Source organism: Priapulus caudatus, unplaced genomic scaffold, assembly GCF_000485595.1.
Source record: "Priapulus caudatus unplaced genomic scaffold, Priapulus_caudatus-5.0.1 Scaffold120, whole genome shotgun sequence".
Taxonomy (NCBI): Eukaryota; Metazoa; Priapulida; class Priapulimorpha; order Priapulimorphida; family Priapulidae; genus Priapulus; species Priapulus caudatus.
This window is the reverse complement of record NW_014577181.1, coordinates 559,125-580,824: the sequence shown is the minus strand read 5'-3', so window position 1 is coordinate 580,824 and position 21,700 is coordinate 559,125. Positions and strand designations below refer to the sequence as shown.

General features: G+C 43.2%; 2 protein-coding genes across 2 annotated transcripts in view; one reads left to right on the top strand and one right to left on the bottom strand.

Moving 5' to 3' along the window:
- Window positions 1-139: 139 nt before the first annotated feature.
- LOC106805598 lies at window positions 140-7,085 on the bottom strand. Its single transcript, XM_014807259.1, has 5 exons — window positions 6,948-7,085; window positions 4,348-4,503; window positions 3,203-3,317; window positions 2,765-2,939; window positions 140-2,322 (listed from the first exon to the last, which is right to left on the bottom strand). Exons 1-5 carry the CDS (start codon window positions 7,061-7,063, stop codon window positions 1,781-1,783), a joined length of 1,104 nt encoding a protein of 367 aa, XP_014662745.1. The 5' UTR covers window positions 7,064-7,085; the 3' UTR covers window positions 140-1,780.
- Window positions 7,086-7,233: 148 nt separating this feature from the next.
- LOC106805592 overlaps window positions 7,234-21,700 on the top strand; it is a 31,115-nt gene continuing 16,648 nt past the window's right edge. The window contains exon 1 of the mRNA XM_014807246.1: window positions 7,234-7,508. Coding sequence (XP_014662732.1) covers window positions 7,433-7,508 — 76 coding nt within the window. The 5' untranslated portion in view covers window positions 7,234-7,432. The remainder of the gene's footprint in view (window positions 7,509-21,700) is intronic.

Here is a 21,700-nt window from a genome sequence, read left to right as displayed (position 1 = left end):
GGCCGTAGCTAGAACAAAGGAGTCATATACACCCCACCTCCATGCATAAATAGATACTATTGCATGGTCATTGGTCAACTACCCAAAACACAGTGTGCGTGGATTTGCCCCCATGCAAAATGAGTTCGCTACGCCACTGCATGATATCACCCGCCACTATTTTATTCATCTGGTCAGGAGTGAATAAAAACAACTTTATTTACTCTTGATCTGGTTTATACTCACTGCACATTGCACTCGTTATATGATAAAGAACACCCGAGAATGCACGGCTCGATGTCTAGTGTCGTACGTATAAGATATCGTGGTGAAGGGCATGCTATTGACCTTCGCTTATCTGCCAATTAAAATAAATACAATAGAGCGCTACCTTTGCACAGGTATCAAGACCGTGTTTGCGCCGGTTATAATAGCCGATACTATTTTTCAGAGATGGGCGCATCGACGCTTGCTACGTGGAACAAGATAAACCCTGTTTAGTTGAAATACTCTCGAATACCTCTCAACGTTACCAACACACCATGAAGAAAGTCAAGAAACTAGAAAATAAAGAAGTCTGCCTTATTTACATCTATATAATACTCCTAATCCACACGTCAAACTAATTTAGCTCGCTCGTTTACACCTACTCGTATTTTGTCATATTCAATATGATATTAACTAGTAGATCAAATACTATAGTGTCACTAGTACAATATGTAACTAGTTCTGTAGAGCTCTAGCATGACACAATCTTGAGGAAGGGCACACTGTGTGGGCAAGAAGGCACGCGACACGAAGTTATCGCTACGGAAATGTGTTTGTATTTACCATATGAAACGAAACGACTTGCTATTATAGGTACAAACGTCTTGATTATCCACCGACAGGCTAAGATGCAACTTCTGTATCCGCTCTAGTCATTACCCTAGATACAATGTATGTACACATTTACATACAGCCACATACAAGAGCTGTTTGTCATATACTATTTTTCAACAATAATAATGGCACCTTAGCTAAATATATATAATCACTGTTGTTCATCAGGATTTCCTGATTTGACAACAATAAAAATCAAAGACAATATTTTCCTACTTTCTAATCTCGTGACCTTTTGCTAGTTTACTGATTTCTATAATAACACAATTGATTTCAATTTGGCTAATATTACGCAATCAAGTTGGTGCCCTTTACTACAACACTATTATTATTTGTCGCATAACATATACAATTCTTTTCCCTCTCATTTCAAGCCTGGAAAGCAGTTTACAACATAGGCACTGCATTTTACCATTTCCCTGATTACCTATCGAGCACCAGACGCACACTCAGTCCAATACATGGAATATTCCTCTCCATCTAGTGAATCCTATGTTTATTTCAGGATAGGTTTAGTGACCGCACTTGTAAGTTCCGGCCTTGTGGACTACCAAACTAGCAAACATGCACTGGTATCAAAATATTCACATACCCTGCCTGTATAATATCTTTTTAACTACTCATTCGCTTCAAAGTAATGCTCTAATATGTAATCCATTTCTGCTGGCGCTAGTAACAACATCTGAGATGTTAAAATAGTTTTACACAGCAAACATAAAGCACAATAAAACTACTGCAGCATATGGCTTCCACAGAATCATTAAAAGTGGCAATTGATGAAAAGAGTAAATCTCTTAGATTAGATACCGGCAATCACAAACAAAAAGAGAAAAGGAAGCAGAAGAGAAACCAGTTTAAATACAAATTCACATCCATGTTATAATTATCGCTATCTATAAAGATTAAACATTGTGTAATTTTATCTTGGCATCGCCATCGGTATATATGTTGCCTGATCACCCATCATGTCAGTTTTTTGTACAAACACAACGCTCGTCCCTTCTCTCATTGTCGGCGCATAAGTCACTGCCACTCCGTCTCGACTGGTGACATATGCAATAGTAGTACCCTGATCTTGTTGTTGTGTATATGCCATGGGAGCAGCCTCTCTCTGAGGGATATACACGATGGCATCACCCTCATTCTGAGGCGCATATGTGACAGAGACAGTCTGTGAGTTAGGTGTGTATACATTTGTGCTTCCTGCCATGGCAGCTACCGGGTTCACTTCCTGTTGTTTTTGAGTAGCGGACGAAGAGGCTTTCGTTTTGGCCTTGCTCCGAGAGGTGGCGGCCCCTGGTAGCTGCTCAGACACCATGCAGTCCAGAAACAACTTTTCATTTTGTATGTAATACTTGAAGAATAACCATCGCATTGTGTTTCCTCGCTCTTCCAGTGGCGTAGACTGGTCAAAACCGAGGTCCAAGTGGAGACGATACAGATATTTTTTATAGTTTACATCTAGAACAACACAATAGAACATACTGTGAAAAAGCTATTTCATTTTAAAAGATAAAGTATGATCATCTGCTAATTATGTGCGTGTGTGCGTGCGTATCATGCAACATTAAAGCAATGTCTGCCTCAAGATGAGTCTGTTGTCCAAAATTCAGAAACTAAAGTTAACAATAATGCATAAACAATGACCACTGAAAAGGCACAAATTGTTATGTTAACGCATTACTTTTCTAGGAAATATAACTTTAAAATAATGGAAGCAGAACTGTAATCAATGTTTCATGGATTTTTGGTAATGTATAACAGAATTTGTCGGAATTTTTAGGAAGTCATGCAGAATTCCACCGATATCGAATATGGGAGTCCAAAATTTACATGGGGATAATCGACTTTATACTTTTACTTAATCATTCATGCTAATTCTGACCCCCTGATGCATATTTACCTTCTGTCATCCACAGTGACTTGAAGAACTGCCTCGCAGTGTCGACTTGTTGCTTGTTGAGGTCTGATGCAGAGACCAACACTTGACACCGAGTCTTGTTCCTATGGGCCATGAACTTGCCAGAGTCTACCAGTGCGGCACAGAGCCGTGAGAAACTCTGACTGTCAGTGTCAGTCTAGGAGTGAAATATTTGCCATCTTAATTTACTTGTTATTTTACACTTTTGTGCATAAGTCAATGCCATTGGTTTTTATGTAAAATTATTCACAGTAGGCATAAATTATAAATTACATAAACTTGGTCATAAGAGCAACTATGTACGTGGAAACGGCTAGTAATGGACACCATTAAACTCTAACCTCGATTAATTGCTTGCACTGCTGCACCGCAAAAATTTGTCTGTATATAATACATGCATCAAAGCACTGTATTGCTTACCTTGAACTGTCTAGCGAAGAAGTCAAGGTCATCTATCACAAGCACCGCTGGACTAACAGGAGATTTGTGTATGCTAGCTAGGTGCTGTATAAGATCCACTGCAGACGACATGTACCTACGACATAAGAACGATTATTCCATAATAGTGCATTTTAGGCATTTACAAAACTTGGCATGAAGCGAGTATCAACTGTAGTGTGGCTGAGACCTTATAGTGCAAATGAACTTGAATAACTCATCATCTTATCTCTCTTAACTGTAATTTTTACACTTTCCTTCACACATTAATGCAGGGCGCGAAACTAGCACCGACCCACTGGCATATGCTGGCAAATTATTTGGAGGGCCGGTAACATTGACAAAACACTGGCCCTCCGAGCCGGTGGTTTCAGCCCGTGTTAGTGAGTACCTACATTTTTATTTATAGTATTAATGAGCAAATAGCCTACATTACTGTTTTACCTGAAGGATATCACGCCATAATTTATCAACATTTTACAAATTTGAAATCGAGAATGCAAGCGTGAAACATGACATTGAATTTATAAACAAAATTTATGAAGGCTGGTAAATTATGGCGAGGGCTGGTGAGAAATTGCTGTTACCAGCCCTCTTGGCTGCTGCAAAAAAATTTGAATTTCGTGCCCTGCAATGGACACTTATTTTATCATGCTTCTGTGCCTAAAATGCGCTGTGGGTACATCCTTCAAACCCGAGACTGCACACACGATAGGTGATCATGAGAGAGTGAGGGTGCTCTAATTGAGGGAGCCGGTGTAGCGTGAGCGATTACATCCCCATTCCCCATTATATTATGCATCCCGGGTGCAGAATATAATACACACGCCCGTGACACCATGCTACCTATGATATGACGCTAATATGTATCTTCCAACCCTAACCCTAATCCTAATCACAACAACAACAAATCACAGTACAGTACAGTGATCCAAAAACGGGATGCAGAAAATCATTATTCTGTTTCAAGAATGGTTGTTGGTTGTTGTTTGTTGGTACGTTTGGGTAGCACTATATAATGGGTAGCACTATATAATATGACACCGGGAGTTTCATGACAAGTCTACTCAGACGATGGCTTACACAAATAAACTAGAACCAGCGTATAGACACTTAGATGAACCTACATGATCTTGACTAGCTTAAGCAGCTCATGCTGTGGGGCAGGCATGCCATGAACAGGGAAGGGCATTGTCGCTAGCTTCTCCTTGCAGATGAAGAGTATATTCTGTCCGTGAGAAGCACATGTGACTGCATACTGGAACAGCAGCGACGTCTTTCCACTGCAAATGAAAATTGTATCACGTGTCAATTTCACCTAGAATTCTCACCAGGTTTATGCAAAAGTGACAAATTTGAAGACAATAGAAATTTTCGGGTTTACTTTAATTGAATTGCAGCGATTGGTAAATATGAATAGGCAAACCAACTAGAAAAAGTCACTTTATTGAACCAGACATGAAGTGCTTCATCCTCAAATTTTATTTTGTTAGTTGTTAACCAGAGTTGTTAATGATCTAGCAACCAGGCCTCTCCATTCATATTTTTCTCCCTCTGACTACGCCTGCTGTGCCTCCTCCCCACCCTACTTTTCCTCCTTTTTGTTACCTCACTTCCTACTTCCACCCTCCTTTACGTTCTCTATGCCTATTACTCACATCCTACTTCACTCTCCTCCCTCTTTTCCACTCACAATTTCGAAAAGCCACTTGTATTTTCATTTGAGTGATAATTTCAAACTTCGACTGAAATGCCCACATAAATTACATTTGTAAAAAGGCCAAAACCAGGTCCCTTGCCTTTAAAACCTTGGTCCTTCCTATTCTAGAAAGAAGCCCTAGATAGGTCACACAAAAAACTACAAGTACAAGTTCTGAAAACGTTCTCACCAATCTTGGCTGGCCCTCTCTACAAGATTTATAACTGCCACGTCAAAACTGTTATCATATATCTCGCTTGATAAAATCATCTTGGTGTGCTCACTGGCAGTTCCAACAAATCAGTAAAAATAAAAAATAATGTATAATAAATCTTATTGCACCACTGCATATAATAACTCTCCTATCTGCGATAAACAACTCCTCACTGCAAAAGAAAAGCCTAACGTCGGCGCGAGTGCAGGGATTATGTATGGGGAGTATGCAGGGTGTTGCTATCCCCCGGGCGTGGAGGGACGGTCACGTGATACAGTTGACGTACACTTCAAAACTTAACAGTAACCATAACCCTAACTCCAACACTAACCCTAACACTAAATATCTATATATCGGATATCTATATATAGGGGTGTCATCCACAAAAATTAATCTATGATGTGGGGACAGATATCATGATGCAAAAACCCTAACCCTAACCCTAACCCTGATCCTAACCCTAATCCTAACACTAGTGCTGCCACGTCGCGGTAATGTCCCTCCACGCCCGGGGGATAGCATTTCCCGAGTACGCAGCATTGTGCAGAGAGTCAGCATTCGCGCCGACTTTAGGCTTTTCTTTTGCGCAGGGGTGTGAACAGCTAGCAATATTTTTGGCGGGTACTCAAATATTTCAATGAAAGTGGCCGAAGGCCACTGTATGTTGGCCGCAGGCCAACATGCCGTAGCCTTACCAAAAGGAGGCCGAAGGCCTTCTTTTGGTAAGAAGCGTAGGCCGGGGGAGTTCGAGGGGGTGTCCCCCTCGAACCTTAGAGATTTTTAAAGAATTCATATCCAAAAGATGCAAATCTGGGGCATCTTGACACCTATGACATGAGTAAGATCAGTACATAAGTATGGAGACAGATTTTAAAAGCATTGTATTCAGAACACAAAAATTAGTTGTTTCAAAATCACAGGCACAGTAGCTAATACACACTCGCGGGGGCGCGCACACACCACACACACGTCACACGCGCGCGCGCACGCACGCACGCACGCACGCACGCACGCACGCACGCACGCACGCACACACACACACGCACGCAGGCACACCGGCACACACAGGCACGTACGCACGCGCGCAGGCACGCCCGCAGGCACGCACGCACGCGCGCAGGCACACACGCAAGCATGTGCACAGGCACACACGTATATACGCGCGGGCGGCGGCGCGCGCTTGATTGAATGCAATACAGTGCAGTACACACATGCATGCTTAATGGTAAACACTTGACAGTCACACCATACCATCAAGAGTACATAATAACACCATGGTGTTATTATGTACTCTTGGTACCATGAATTCTACCGCGCCGTGGAACCGGCTGCCGCTAGCGGCTGAGGCCGAGCGAGAGCGGCAAGGGGCGGGACCGGCGGGTTGACAACGGACTTGGCGGGTATCTGCCTCACCCCCCTAAAATTTCTCAACGAATCTACACGAATTGGAATACCCATCAAATTAGAATATAAATCGGCGGATTTCCGCCATTTGGCGGGACATTCACACCCCTGTTTGCAGTGAGGAGTTAGTTGTTTACCACAGATAGGAGAGTTATTAGTGGTGCAATAAGATTTATTATACATTATTGTTATTTTTACTGATTTGTTGGAACTGCCAGTGGGTGTGCTCAGTCATCTGCCTCGGACCATTAATTGTTTCTGAAAAGGACCTGTGGCTGTAGTGTAGACTGTACTGTAGTCTGTACTCTGTCTGTAGGCCGACTGTAGTCTGTACGGCAGTGTAGCAGGGGCTTTCAAAATTAATCTAAAAATTGACCACACAAAAACGGAACAGTCGTTCTTTATGTCACCTTTTTTCCTCTCCATAAATCATACCGGTGCCATCAACGCCAGTCTTTAATGGGATCTGTTCGATAGCAGTTGCCCATGCTGAATGCAAAGGAAAGATTTTGTTTATTACGTCCATCACAAACACCTAAATGTTGTACAGCAGAAAATCCTATCGCAAGGTGGCGGTATATACGAAGAACAACAGGAAGCGAGATAGACTTACATAGACTGGTACTGGTCTCTACACACTGTTAATAGTGTCTACGTTCAGAGCGAGAGATGATAACCGTCTATGCTACTACTCGGAAACAAGTGTGCATCGTATTCATTTTCCATCGTTGATAGTTGATTGATTTTTTTTACAATTTGTAGGATTGTTGGGATTTCATGCGTGGTAGACATTGACACGTAATTGAAAATAGCATTCCGGTGATAACTTAATTAGTTAATTACCCACCCAGCACAAGAGTAGTTCTCTGGTGAAGTTCTACCCCGACATCAAGCAATGGATTGTCAGTCTGGCGACGGCGTCGGTGCTGCTGGGCACGCTGCAATATCTCAGATATTATCTGGTGGACTGGGTAGGCCTTTATGTTAATGATTTATTGGTTACCCCCAAGCGATCGATAACCGATTCGCGCGATTGCGGATTGGCAATTGATGCATTATTCATTTTATTTATATTTATATTGTTATATAATCCGATTTAATCGTTTGCATGTAGTATTGATTGTATTGTTCAAATTCAAATTCAAATTCAAATTCAAATTCAAAATAAATTCATATTTTCATATTCATATTCAATAATAATTCATATTTGTAAATTGTAGTGTTGGAGATCAGTCCACAGTTCGGTACCACAAGGAAGGATAGAGAGCATGGCGAGATTGAGAACTATGTAGCGTAACTCATCGGCTCTGCTCTCACAACCGTGCTCTCTATCCTTGAGCCCAAATTTCATGATCGATCATCGGTTTTACAAAACGACCGATGATTGAATCATCGATCATTTTAGATTTTGGCGACGACGCGGTGACGCCGCGTCATCGTCGACACAACCGGTGTATTGCGAAGGAATATTGCAGGGCTGCCAACCTTGAGTAAGAGTTTTGCGTGAGACATTGCGAGGGAGCGGAGCGACCGAGGGGGGAGGGTATGGGAAGGTGGTATCCCCCCTCCCATGGCAGGTAACCCGACCAGGCTGTGTGACTAACGTCAATACACCGTGTATGACCAACCGGTCATACTACTGTATGACTAACGTCATATTCTAACCCTAGCAATACCGTTTCCTGGAGCTAATGGCAGGGAGCTTTTGCAATTTTACATTTGAAATGGTGCAATCTGGTGCATACTTTAGTCATGATTTCAACACATACATAGAAGCAGCATTAATGTACTAAATTGAATTGAAAAAGTAATAAATAGATTACATTGTTATTAATGCTGCATGTAGTTCACTGCATGAACATGAAAATTGCAAAGTTCCGTTGTAACTGCGTATTCCACTCAATGTCTTATTAGCTCTGACTTTTAGTCGTGAAGATCTGGCTGGTCTCGGCCGTCGAGGGATGTGTGGTTTGGCTATGCGTGCAGCTAGTTCCGCTAAGCTTAAGTCGGTCACACAGTCGTACACTGTACGTCGTCAGTACAGCAGTATAAACAAGTCGTAATCCATAGTCCGTCTTTGCGGCTCGGCATACGATTTTCATTGGTTAAGCTTTGCGCGCGTGCGCGCCTGCGGAAAATCTGCGGACTTGGGATTTGCTATGATATCGAATGTTCGGGAATTCGAATATCAGAGATTTTCGGAGTTATATTTTTTTTTCTTTTTATTTTCGGGGGTCCACGCGTGAGTAACTTCTATTTAATGTTGAAATGCCGCTGATACTTGGCTTATTGTATGTGTGTAGTATTTAATGGTGTACGGTTAAATTAGGTACTGTTACTGTTGGTTGTACGGACGGGTTAACACTCTAAAGGGCATTGCAACATAATGTTTCAATCTATTTTAATCAAACTCATATCGTTTACATAAGAGAATGTCTCTCTATGCTATGCTGAAAGGTTTTTTATGTTTAATAAATTATTGCTAATTAAGTGCCGGCAAAATTTGTGAATTTATTACAAAACTGCTTTATTTGTTATGTTCTCAGAACAGCAGGAGTTGCGGACCTAACTTTTACCATAGAGTTTCGTTATATTATGAACAAAAAAGTTCCCTGGAATTTTTTTTAAATTGCTTTTTAGGAAATAATGTGGAAGATATGTACGGAAATTTAGGAGTTAGGCTTTTTCAGGCACAAAGTGCGGCCCAATAGTTCCTTGAAATTTACACGCACGCGTTTAATAGTATATGGTTGTAAATGTATGTACTTGTGTCAAATCTGCGAAAACAAAAGTTTCAGTTGTACTCGTTCGTCGTTTTCTTACTCGCTCTAATCGAATCGGCGTCACGAGTATTGATCGACCAAACTCGATTATGGAAACCGCCCTATGTGATTGTATTGTGTCGGGGTATTTGCTGCCAGCGACTGTGCGCATGTTGCGTTCGCTATGTTGCCCGCCGTCGTGTTAATGCTTGCACTCAATGTTACGCATTCGGATAATAATGATGAGTGCCCTGATGTAGATTACAACTGTCGTTTCACCGTATATTCTATATTCCCTAACGACACGTACAAATCATACGGCTAAATTAAGATTGCGTCGATACACACTAAAACTGTACAGCGAGGGGTGAAGACAGAGAGCCGACTATTGATGCCGTTGCCGGGCACGCAGTTGGCTGCGTCGTCAGACTCAATTGTTGCATGACGAACAGGATTCGAAACACACAAAGGATACACTATACGATCGCACGAGGGTCAAGAGAATGAGTAAGGACAACGCAAGAGGGCTAGAAGATGAGAAGAGCAGAAGGGAGTGTAAGAATGAGCAGGAGATGCAAGAAGAGTAAGGACGAGCCAGAGATTGTGGACATTCGTGTGATGCAGGTTTCGCCATACGCGCAAATGTATGGAATGATAGGCGACGTATATGCTCAGCTGCAAATAGACGAGTATGAGCCAGAACATCCAATTGTACGACGTGCTTATGAAGACGTGAGGCACGGCACAGAAAAACGCGCTTCACTATTGGGGCAGCAAAAGATTGCTACCTATTCTTCAGCGTGCACGGACCGGACGCGAGCGATCGCTCGCCGTGCAAGCAAGCTTTACATATTACGGAGGCCGGAGGCAGCTACACGCGGGAAGACAGATACTGATGCCGATGACAGCGGACAGATTAGCAGATATCCGCGGACAAGACAACAATGATGCGGAGATGGTCGATGGCGTGATTGAAATCAAAATTCTTGTGTTGTCGAGGCATAAATGAGATTGCCGTATTAACTAGTTTTGAAAGGTACGAGCGTTTTAGCTTGCCGAATGTTTTAAAGCACTTTTCGTCTACATACTACCACCACTTTCCCCTCCCCCCTTCAACATCCTCATTATTTTATTCGGTTTAGCCATGCGCTGATCTTACCTATGTAAACGTGGCATGTGTTAGACGTGAAGTGATTAAACCTTTACTGGACGCGTCGGTAAAGGGTCTTGATTTAGGGTACGGTTTTCTGAAATGCGTTAGAATGCCCGAATTCCGAGATAACGCATATGTCGTAAGGGTACGTCGAGGCTGCTACGTTGAGCCAATATGTTATGCAGAGCTGGATTACGCTCTCGGATCCTGAGGTAGGCCCACGAACGAGATCGTGGGACGAGAGCGAGAGTAATTGAGGCTTAGGCCACAGGGTAGATTTCGGCCGTTAGCAGAATACGATTATCTGGGGGCGGGAATCGCGGGTTTAGGTGTCACGTATAGTTGACGTCGGAGGATGACAGTAGGGATGTACCTCTAGAGCCAGAACTTCACGCCGCACCCAACATACTTCTTCCTGATTCGTAACTCCTATTGTGTATGACCAGAAGTGCATATCTATAATGTCTCGGAGTCCACCTGCGAGTACGCAACCATTTTGCGATGTTAGATTGTTTCCGCCTACGACGTGTTATTTTTCTTGTTCTTGTCAGTATTTATTGCTGTATTTTTTGGTTCGTGAAAGTGTATGTAGAATTTTGTCATCGGTTTTTGATTTGTCGTAACTGGTACGTTTAACATATTGTCCGACGTGTAAACACATTCTTCATGTGAGGTTTGATATAGGCTAAGACAGTTTAATCGAATATTAATCAGTGGTTTGCGTTTTTTTGGTGGCTGTATGATGTGTATTGATGTATAATGTATGTTGGAAGTGACAAGTAGGTTGTCAGCGCCCAATCGGTTACTGTAATGATGGTTTAATGTTTACATGGATTCTGGTACAATCAGTGCTGTGCCGCATCACACTCGAAAACAGCAATAATCCGTGCTGGGTTTCTAGTAATGTACATATTCGTAATTGATCGATTTCATATGACTACATATTGCGTATTGATACGATACTTATAATGATTACAACTTTCTATGATTACGAAATGTTATACGCTATTCCGTCAATGCGAAGTACGCGCCATACTGTATTGTATTGGGCCTATTATCGTTCGCATAAAGACGCAAAGTGAAGTTATTGCAGCGATATCATGTTTACTGCAATGTGTTGAAGTTCTGCTGCTGTTATGGTGATCGTAACTTTTTATCGTTATTATTTGTGGTATGATATATAGTTGCGGGTTAATTCGCAGCTACGTAGAGCGCCGATCTGCCTTCCTGTTTTGCCTTTTGTTTACGTCTTTTTACTGTTAGTGTCAAATATTGCTTATCTATTGTCAGATATTGCTTATCTATGTGTCGAGATCTTGCTTATCTATTTGTAAGATTAGTGCTTATCTAGGCCAGTAGTTGCTGTTATCTATTGTCAAATCAGTTGTTATCTATTGTCAAGATATTGCTTATCTAAAATACTGTCAATCAGGTATTATTATTTATTTTCTTATTGTCTGTAACATTTCTGCAGTTTTATGTGTATCTCTTGTGTTTGCACTGCCGTTATTTTTTGGGCGTTCTTCGGATTTGTATCCTTATCGGTCGGTGCCGTATTTTCATGGCGTTACCATCGATTTGCCGTCACCTCACGTTAAATTTTCCATTTTTTGAAGCGTTATGGTTGACGCGTAACTTTTTTGTGTTTGGGGTATTGCGTCTTATTGTTGTTACTGCACGATGTTATAATCTTATGATTTTTTATTAGCTTCCGTGCTTTTCTCATGTTTTTAAGGTCATCTTTGTTTTCGAATATTACTGTTCTACAGTTCAAGCGGAATTTCTTATTCCTAATCCTGCTAATGGACTAATTTCTACCCTCCTATGCTACCTCTTCAATGGGTGTATGCGGGGGGGGGTCGTGGGGTCGTTTTACGACCCCCCAAAATTTTAAGGTCCATTTTTTCCAAAGACAGTTTTTTTTCGAGGGCCTTTTTACAATGACATAAATGAAAATACGTACCAGCAATGGTCTAAATACATTGCAAGTTGCCGTGACTGGCGTAATCTATTCCATTCGCATTGGCTGAAACTGAGCCTTTTTTTTTTTAACAAATTTTGTTTCTTAAAAGAGAGACAAGTGACAGATAAGACAAGACAGATCAGACAGACAGTAAAGACAAAAGTTCAAAACTCTGTTTACATTGAGTCAGCGAAACTTTTTTTTTTTAACTGTAGAATTTTTTTTTTTTTAAACAAATTTTTTGTTTTAATTCAATTGTCAGGGGTGTACAGGGGTGTCCAGGGGGTCGGACCCGCTGCGATCGCGCAGACGCTCTAGGAGTCTAATTTCAAATTTTGTTGGGGGAGGGCCCGCCAGCCCTTTCGCATGCTCCCAGTTTGCGGTTGGTAGCGGTTCACCCCCCCCCCTGGTCGATCTGCTTCCGCCCCTGTTGTTTTTTTTTTTTTTTTTTTTTTTTTTTGTTTTTTTTTTTCTTCTATTCGCATTGTGATCAACATTTGCTGCCTATGTTTCTTGGTGAAGGTCCAGAAATTATTGGATTCACGACCCCACCCAGAATATATCCTGGTTTTCCACCCTGCTTCATTCATCCGTTTACGGTTACCGTTTACCTCTCTACCGTAATCGCATTACGTTGCTCTTCAATAGCGATCTTTTTTTTCCCTACTTTAGTGAGCCAGTCGAGCTGCAGTGACAATGGGGCATTGTCTTTGCCTGAGCGTGGGAGGGGGAATGTGCACGTATATCACTCCGCGAAATGCGATTAATAGCAGCTCCCCACGCTAGGTTAGGTTTAACGGCGAAGCGTCCACAAACTATCCTGCTATCGACCAGCTGGGACTGAGACGGATTTATCTGGCGCACATATACAACTGGTAAAATTAGTTCATACGCGCACTAGATCACACGGAGATGGCAAACTTACTATAGTACGGCGTACTTGTCAAGGATAACAGCTTAGGAGCAACACCTTGCTGCTCAATTGTTGGCTTAGCGGGGGGGGTAGGGGGGTGTCGGTCAGACAACTACCATTGGTGCCAACGTTGGTTTTACACAGCTATGTGAACAGCTGTCCTGCACTGCCACAAACAAACATTGACGTCTCATGGCTAGCGTCGCGGGGTCGCTGCCACTCCAATATTCCTGTAGGATGACATTAAGGTCCGACCTGGCCGGGGTCGGTCGATGTCGCCAACAATCACAATTAGTCCTAATTCTATCTTACACAGCGTGACTAATATTTAATTACAGTAAAACGTAACCAGCATTACGTCGATGCGTCATAGTTAAACTTACCGAGCATCACGCCTGCCTGGGGTGGAGGGTACGTCAACCATCCTCCACTCCTACTCGCTTGGCATTTTACTCATCCATCCACGCAACGGACCACAGACAATATGTCTACCCTCTACGTATTCCCGTGTAGCCAGCAGTGATAGGAGGAACATATTTGGAAAGGGTTTCACGGCATTCGGTTGGCGAAGGCAGTATAGAGAGCTGACCGCCGGAAAAGAACGGGGCTTGTCTTACCTCGTCGTGTTGTAGTTTTTAGTGTGTAGTGCGCATCCTTAGTTTAGCTGTGTGATTTGTACGTGTTTTTGTGGTTATAAATAACGGGTTTGATTGCGACAGTTTGTAATCTACATGTCAGTCTCTCTCATGTTTATTATCGATGCGTTAAGTTGTACAGAATACCGCACACATAGCACGCAGCTTAGGCCGTCGCTGGCAGCAGAATAACCCAGCGCCTTCGCTTTAGTATTCTATTGGCAAACACTAAAAATACTTTGGTTCGGTCACATGATTGTGAATTAGGGTAGCGTAGGTAGGTATAACTTTTTTATTGTTTTCTTGCAAAATGGGTAGTCAGTATTTTTGGTTTTTTTTCAAGTAAATATGTGTATACAGCTTGACATGCAGGGAGCACGAGATGCAATGACTTGCAGTTGCAATGTCATTGCTGCAAGTTATGAGACATTGTTTTCAATGTGACCATCCCTGGATAGTGTTTAGGAATCGCTCCAAAAGGAGCGCTCCGATTATCGTCCCTTTGACGAGCGGTAAACCGAGACGTCGTAACGGCTTGCGTCGGCGGGATGCCCGATAGCGATGCGTATCTATATAGTATGCGAGTCGATTCGGCGTACATCAAAGCGGCCGCCGCGCATACGATTCGGCTCTGTTTTATTGAAGTAGCGGCCCGAGGCTTTACGACTGTTTCACATTGTAGGAACGTGGGTACGAACTGTTTCATTCTGCACGAAGTTCGTTTTTAATATTTTGGAACTTCTTTTGGTATTAAATGCAGAGTCGGATATTTTGAATATTTCTATGATCGGGCCGGCGCTTATTCTTTAATTTATTTTTCTCTTGAACCTCTAAGTGACCGCGTCGCACTTTTTCCTCCGAAGGTGAAGTCGGGCAGGTGACCCGACAAGGATTTTTTGTGGCTTATACTACGTACTATACTAGTAGTAGTCAGTACTAGTAGCTACGTCATAGTATTAGTTAAACCACACCATCACATGTGTCACCCGTTAAGGCGGTTTAGTTGTGTGGATTCGTGTTTGATCCTGCCGAAGAGGCGGTGATGGCAGGGTATAAACAGGTTAGGCTCCGTGGAACCGCGCACGTTAGCTTTCGGTTAACTGTACGGTCAAAGATATATATCTCAGTAAGATGGACGAGCGCTGATGCTTGCCATACAGTTCGACTGTCACGCGCGCTCCAGCGCCGTATCAACGGCGAGTTAGGCGTCGCAAGTTCCTTTCCAAGCTGTGCTACACAGCTAGATATATGCAGGCCGACACTTCAAATGGTGCTTCGCAGTGAGACAGAAACAACATGATTTATTATAATCGATGTTTCATTCCATTTTTATTTTCATAAGCTCAGTTGTATAGGTAGCTTTGCACAAAATCTTGACAGTGCGTGCTTTAGTGTTAATTTAGCAGGTACTAGAAGAGGGAATAAATCACTTTTTTAAGCAGACGTTAACGTTGGCGTTCGCGTGGGTGGCGCGCACTCAGCGGCGCATTAGTCGCAGAGTCAGCTCACTGTTAACTGGTCAGTTACTATACTTGACTCATTAACCCGTGTGAATTTCGTGCATGTTAGAAAGTAGTGATAGGCTATTTGTGTACTCCGATTATATGCAGAGGGCCTGTAATATAGATGATAACAATTGATCTAGTCAGCTTACATTGGATGATATTAAATGGTTTTGCAATTTAGTTTATAGGAAGAGGACATAAGTGTTCTCTTGTGCGGGTGATAGAACGAGTGAAAAAAATCTGCAGCCAACATTGGTCTCTTTGAGATTATTCACAATTATCTCCTATATGGTCTATTTTCACATTTTAACGTGCAACGATATTTGTACACACGGTACAGAATGATAAACAAGGGAACCTTGACCCCCCGCCCCCCATGCACGGATAGCGACGTAAGGTTCACAACACAAAAAAACGAACAACGAACAACCAACACAAAAACCATTATTTTGTCATTGCCGTGGCGGTGAATTTCAGCAATTTCGTTCTTTCTCTTATATATGATAACATACATTTGTTTCTCACGGAGAACGTGATGAGGGGATATTTTAAAACAGGTGTTATTAATTTTGGGCGCTTTGCTACTTGTATTGACACGCAGCTGATGTGGCTGTCCTGTATAAGTGACGGATTGGAAGGTGGCCGCTTTACCTTATTCGATGTGCGTAAGCCGATACCTTTGGAATTACGTCTCTATTGTATTCTAGGTCCAAGTGCATGTGCCATGAACATCTTCCTGCTGGGGGGACAGAAGTCTCTCCGCGGCCCTGTTGGTCCCATAGTTCTTCTGACCATATTAAGATATGGTGTATCATGCTCATGTGTTTCCGCGGCAATGATTGGAAGGGATTGCCTACTTTCTCATGCAATTTCCTTGACATACCGGATATTACCATGATATTTGTTATGTATACGTAATTGATGTTCCGTTTGTCTATTGATCGGTGCCATTCGGTCTGCGGGTTGGTCCTGGAGCCTCAGTGCGCCAGCCTCCGCGCTGCGGCCCCTGGCTGACAGAGTGCATCACTTCTGGCGCATATGTTGGGTGAGGGTCAGGTGGGAAGGAAGATCAACATCTTCTGCCGTGTTTATCACAGTTAACTAATACACTGTCGCCCATAATTTGCTGGATGCTCGTTCGAACTGCATTGATCACGGATTTGTCCTGTTAGGCTCCCTTTTCCGCGAATTCTGAAACAGTTTTCAACACAATCCTGCTTTAGCTGCTTGTTTAGTAATATATACGTGTTTATTCATTTAAATCAATTCCACAGTTTTTGTTACACACACGATTGCCATTTTCATCCCTCTAACTATGGCGTGATTTGCCCTTGCAAGTTTCATGTTGGTTTAACCACGGGAGAAGTCTTTTAAAAATGCCAGTGGGATGCTCTCTTGAATTCCATACTTCATCTTCTGAGTGCTCGTAGTACTACATACTATTAATCATTGAACAGCTGGTCCATTGCGTCTGCGATATCTTGCAGTTTGCATTGCTTATCGGGAGTTTTCAGGAAGCAGAGGTGCATACAGCTGGCCTCGAGTGGCTCAGATTGGGTTGCCGACGAACATAGGGTTGAAAACATCTGGCTATGTGCTTCTGTGTCGTTTGGGATGCCATACGAAATGGGGCGCAGGCATCAATGCAGTAGACTTTCGGCATGTTTGCCAAGATGTTGTTGTCCCCACTTGTGGAGCCATTTTTTTCAGATTATTTCTGAGATTCTTTAGCAAGTGAGGTTGGATCGGAGAGAACAAATAGTTTATTGCCATTCTTGAGTGAAATAAGGGTTTTCAACCGTGCACCAGGCCTGAAATCTGTGACCTGTTGGTTGGATCCCTGATCGCATTACATTTTGCATGAGACCTATTTAGGATTTCATCATGCAGTCCACAGCAGCTGCTTTAAGTACGGCTGCGATTATCGGTGCCACTCGATAGGGAAAGAGAAGCTGGGGCTGCTTTCATGGGTCTGATACCAGCTGCCATGATACTGCTAGCATGGATTCCCGCTACATACTTTGTCTTTCCCAACGTTCAAGCCTCAAACTTCTATTCGTCTTTTCTTTGTTGTAGGTCCACCCTTGATCCCTTCTGTCAAATCCAATGAACACAGTTTTGGACTGTTGTGTCATGCATCAAACTTTGATTTAAGCACGTCAGCAGCTGCTCACTAAAACCAGTGGTAATCTGGAATGTTTGCATGCTTCGGTCTCAGTCTTAAAGAAGGCCCGTTTATATCTTTTCAGAAGCTATATCGTTTTGCCGCCGCTGCCTCGGCTTGGTGCAATAGGCTTTAAAGCTCTGACTTGTCAGCGTGCCGCGCACCTGTTATGCTTTTATTGCTGCGCGTATTTGGTTGAAACAAACTTGCAGGGCCTGCGGCAGAAAGATACTCTGACAGTGGAGAGATGGAGCGTATCAATTTCTTTCTCGCTTTGATCCTTTGATTTTTATGATTATCAGTCTTTTGCTATCTTCTGTTTTAGCCGGCTTAATGTTTTCGTAGGGCTACAATCTTCTTATCTCTTTTTTTTTGGGTATTCTTACTTGAAAACTTTTTCTGGCATGCATGGGAGCCACGGCATCCGATCGTACTAAGTGGCTAGTGTTAGTTGTGACGTGAGAGAGTTGTTTCGCATGTTAGCTTTCTCCTTGACAGTGCTAATTCGGTGGATTCGGGACTTTTGTATTGTAGGGACAGCTGCAGAATTTAACTATGGGGACTGAGCATTTCGCTTGAGCTGGCTGTCTCGAAGGGCGAGCACAGAGTCTGAATTTTATGATATTGGGTTTTGCAGCGCAATGTCAGCCCTCATTGAGTTTGGGACCACAGATCACACTCCTAAAAAAACAAACAATACTTTTCAAACAATGATGATGTGCAGACTAAGCGATCCATCTGGTCAGACCACACGAATAACAGCCGACTTCACAGATTGTCTGTACTTTTACAGTCAGGTTCTATACTAGTCAAATCGTCAGTCAGTCATTGTCTACTTATTGTCAGAACGTCTTTTTCTTAGATTTGATAGCAATTACATGCCGTAGTAGTGTAGATTCTAATGTATAGTACTCTGTATTACTTTCTTTTTATTCGCGGAACGAAGACGACAACTTCCGTTTTGCGCTTGTTGTTTGCTCCAATTTGGTCGTCGGACACCACGCCCGTCCGTTGCTCAAAGCAGACTGTGCACTCTGCGTTACCATACGCTGCGCGCCATTTTATACGGTCGTGACCTAGCTCAGCCGTTGGTCGGCGCTTGTGTGGTCTATGTACTCCGTTGTCCTCGCGCTCCGCTCTTCCCCGTGCCAACATATAGGTCAAGTGTCCCATTTTGTATATATCTTTGGTTCGGTTTATAGTTTTATTGTTTCTTACTAGTTTACAAATAGTTCCCCTGCATTCGTATATATGCAACGAATCCTATAACCACTAGACTAAGATTACAGAATTAACGCGTCGCTGGCTTCATCTTCCCCTCTCCCGTTCGTCCTTTCTTTGCGTAGACCTAGGTAGCCTCCACGGGTGTCTCCCTCGTAGTCGCTCCTGGCTCTACCTAACTGAAATCCCATTCTTCTCCTTCTTCCCCGTTTTATTCCCCTCTCCCGTTGTTCTACCTACCTGAAAACCCGTGCTTCTATTCCCTCTTCTTCTCTCTCCCCGGGACCTAAAATGCTTTCTTCCTCTTTCTCTTCTTCTTCTTCCTAGCTAGCCTGAAAAATAACGCTCTCGTGCTGCAGTTCGGCGCGCCTTATATACCTAGCTGGCAACGCTCCCCTACGTGCCGTTGTTTAGTACGCGTCGTCAAAACACTACCCCCCCCCCACGCAGATTCCGTGGCTGGTACGATTATTGCACCATCTGACGCAACTCGTTTCTAAGTAAATATTCCTCTATTCGACAACTTAGACTATTCATTCTATTCAATTCTTCTCGTACATTATGCTGACTAATAGTACATAAATGCGTTGATTATTATACTCTATATATCGCATTATCGCTTTTCGCGTATACATTCCTTGTTTTCCCTAGACCCCATCCGTATGTATGATCCAAGATGGCTGCGCCCAGGTGTTGATATTTATGTGCTGTCTATATTTTATCCTGTCCTTCGTCTATATATATGCCATGGTTATTCTATCTATATATACTGCAAGTTCAAACTATCCATCCTGATTTAGTCTACTGCTCATGTGAGTTACAGCCCCCGAAATCTCTACACTAATAGACCTATAAATTGTGGCGTATGTTATGTTTATAATCTGATGCGGTACAAAGATAGAGAGCATGGTTGGTATGTAATTTTCGTTAATGTGGGGGTAGCCCCTTTAAAATCGACAGGGGCGTTGTTGAGGGTGTTGTTTGTTCATTTAGAGCGAGAAACGTTATGTGAGTTGACAGGAAGTGTGGAAAAAACTTCGTTGAAGTGACACTACTCGCCCGTTTCTGAGTGTTTCTCACCATTACTACGCGCGAGAATTTCCACGTGCATTATGCTAGACCTACATGAATACATTAGGCCCATAGTACTGCATGGATGTACATGACATACATTGTCTACATCCAGATCCCGACAGACGTTTAAAAGCGCGTACATTTTCTGGAAAGTCATGAAAAGTGTTTTAAATCCTAAATTGTAGGGTTGAGTCCAGGGAAAAAATTTCTTTTTTTTCACGGGAGCTCTTTTTCAAGTCTGTGGAAAAAATAGCTCTCATCCAAAATTTTACGTGAGCTATTTTGAGCCTCACAGGAGCGATTTCGGAAGTTTGAAGAGCGAATCGCTCATCGCTCCCGTGTATTTTTTATCCTGGTGGAGTCTAGGGTAACCGGTTGAGATAGTGTCATCAGACATCAGAATATGGCCCACAGTATGGCTCAGATTGCAGGAAATTGGCTTAAATATTTCAAAATTTTCTGGGGGAGCATGCCTCCAGACAACCCCCCCCCCTCGCGCTGTCATCCCCATGACAACAGGTCGAGTGCAATGTTCAACAGAAGCAGTGAAGCCTGTCAACAAGTACCTGTATGAAGAAATTTTGGATTGCAGAATGTTTGTAAATTGTATCAAGTCGGGCCAACAAGAAAATATCAAGACCTGAAGAGCTTCTCGAATTTATTGTTCAATATGGAGATGAGAGCGGTTTCCCCAATCTTCGCATTGCTAATCAGATAATGCTAACCAAAGCAGTTTCCATTGCCAGCTGTGAGAGATCATTCAGCAAGTTAAAACTAATACTTTCGTATTTGAGAGCGTCCATGGGTCAAGGCAGACTCTGTGATCTTGCTTTGCTGAGTGTAGAAAGAGAAGAAACTGAAAAAAACGGACTTTGAGCACATCATAGACCAATTTGCATCAGTAAAAGCAAGGAAGGTGCAGTTGTAATTTCCATTTAGTGTAAGCACCATAATTGTTGCTTAATTCAACGAGCTTAGACGGACTTGCGGCCCTGGACGGACATGCGGCCCCGTTATTTGCGCGCCAGCGCAAGCGCTGCGGGCATGCCGCGCCCCCACAACGACATACGCCGCCGCCCTTATTGTCCACTTAGACAGATTAACCTGATCGCTCTAGAAACGGAACTCGCCGCGAAAACCTGGGCCGAATCCAAGCGACATTACGCGCATCCACGCTAGAGGGCATTCTCCAAACGGCTCCATAACATTTTTTGATAGGTCCAGGGTGGCCGCGCTTAAGGGTACCGGTAGTGCTGCTCCTACATGAATGCTCGTCAATCACCCACCACTAAGCCTCAGCTCATTGGCGCTAGCGATCACGTCTGTCCTGTGGCTCCGAAGCAAGCGTGATGTCGAATCACACATGTTTTTACGAACGGCCGGCCGCGCGCGCGCCCGCCTCGCTGCTATCTTGCAAAACGCCGCCGCCGCGGCGCCTGCTGCGTGCCGTTGCCAGGTTGCGAGGGGTATCTGATGTACCCGAGCTCACCTCTGCCTAAGACAATGACACGCTCTGCCCGACATTACGTGACTTGAGCCGCCGAACCAGATCTACGCCAGCAGGTTACCTCTTCGAGTGCACGGTACCCTGGCGTTGCACGCTGGCTTAATGGGCCTAAGACACTGACAGGTATTGTATTTAAGCACGAACGCACCGTCATAAACATTCGATGTTTGCCGTTGCACTGACATTGTGAACATTGTGATTTTGTAATTACAAATGGAATTCTAGCGAAAGCGTTAACATGAGCCAGCGCGGCGGCCTGGCTAAAA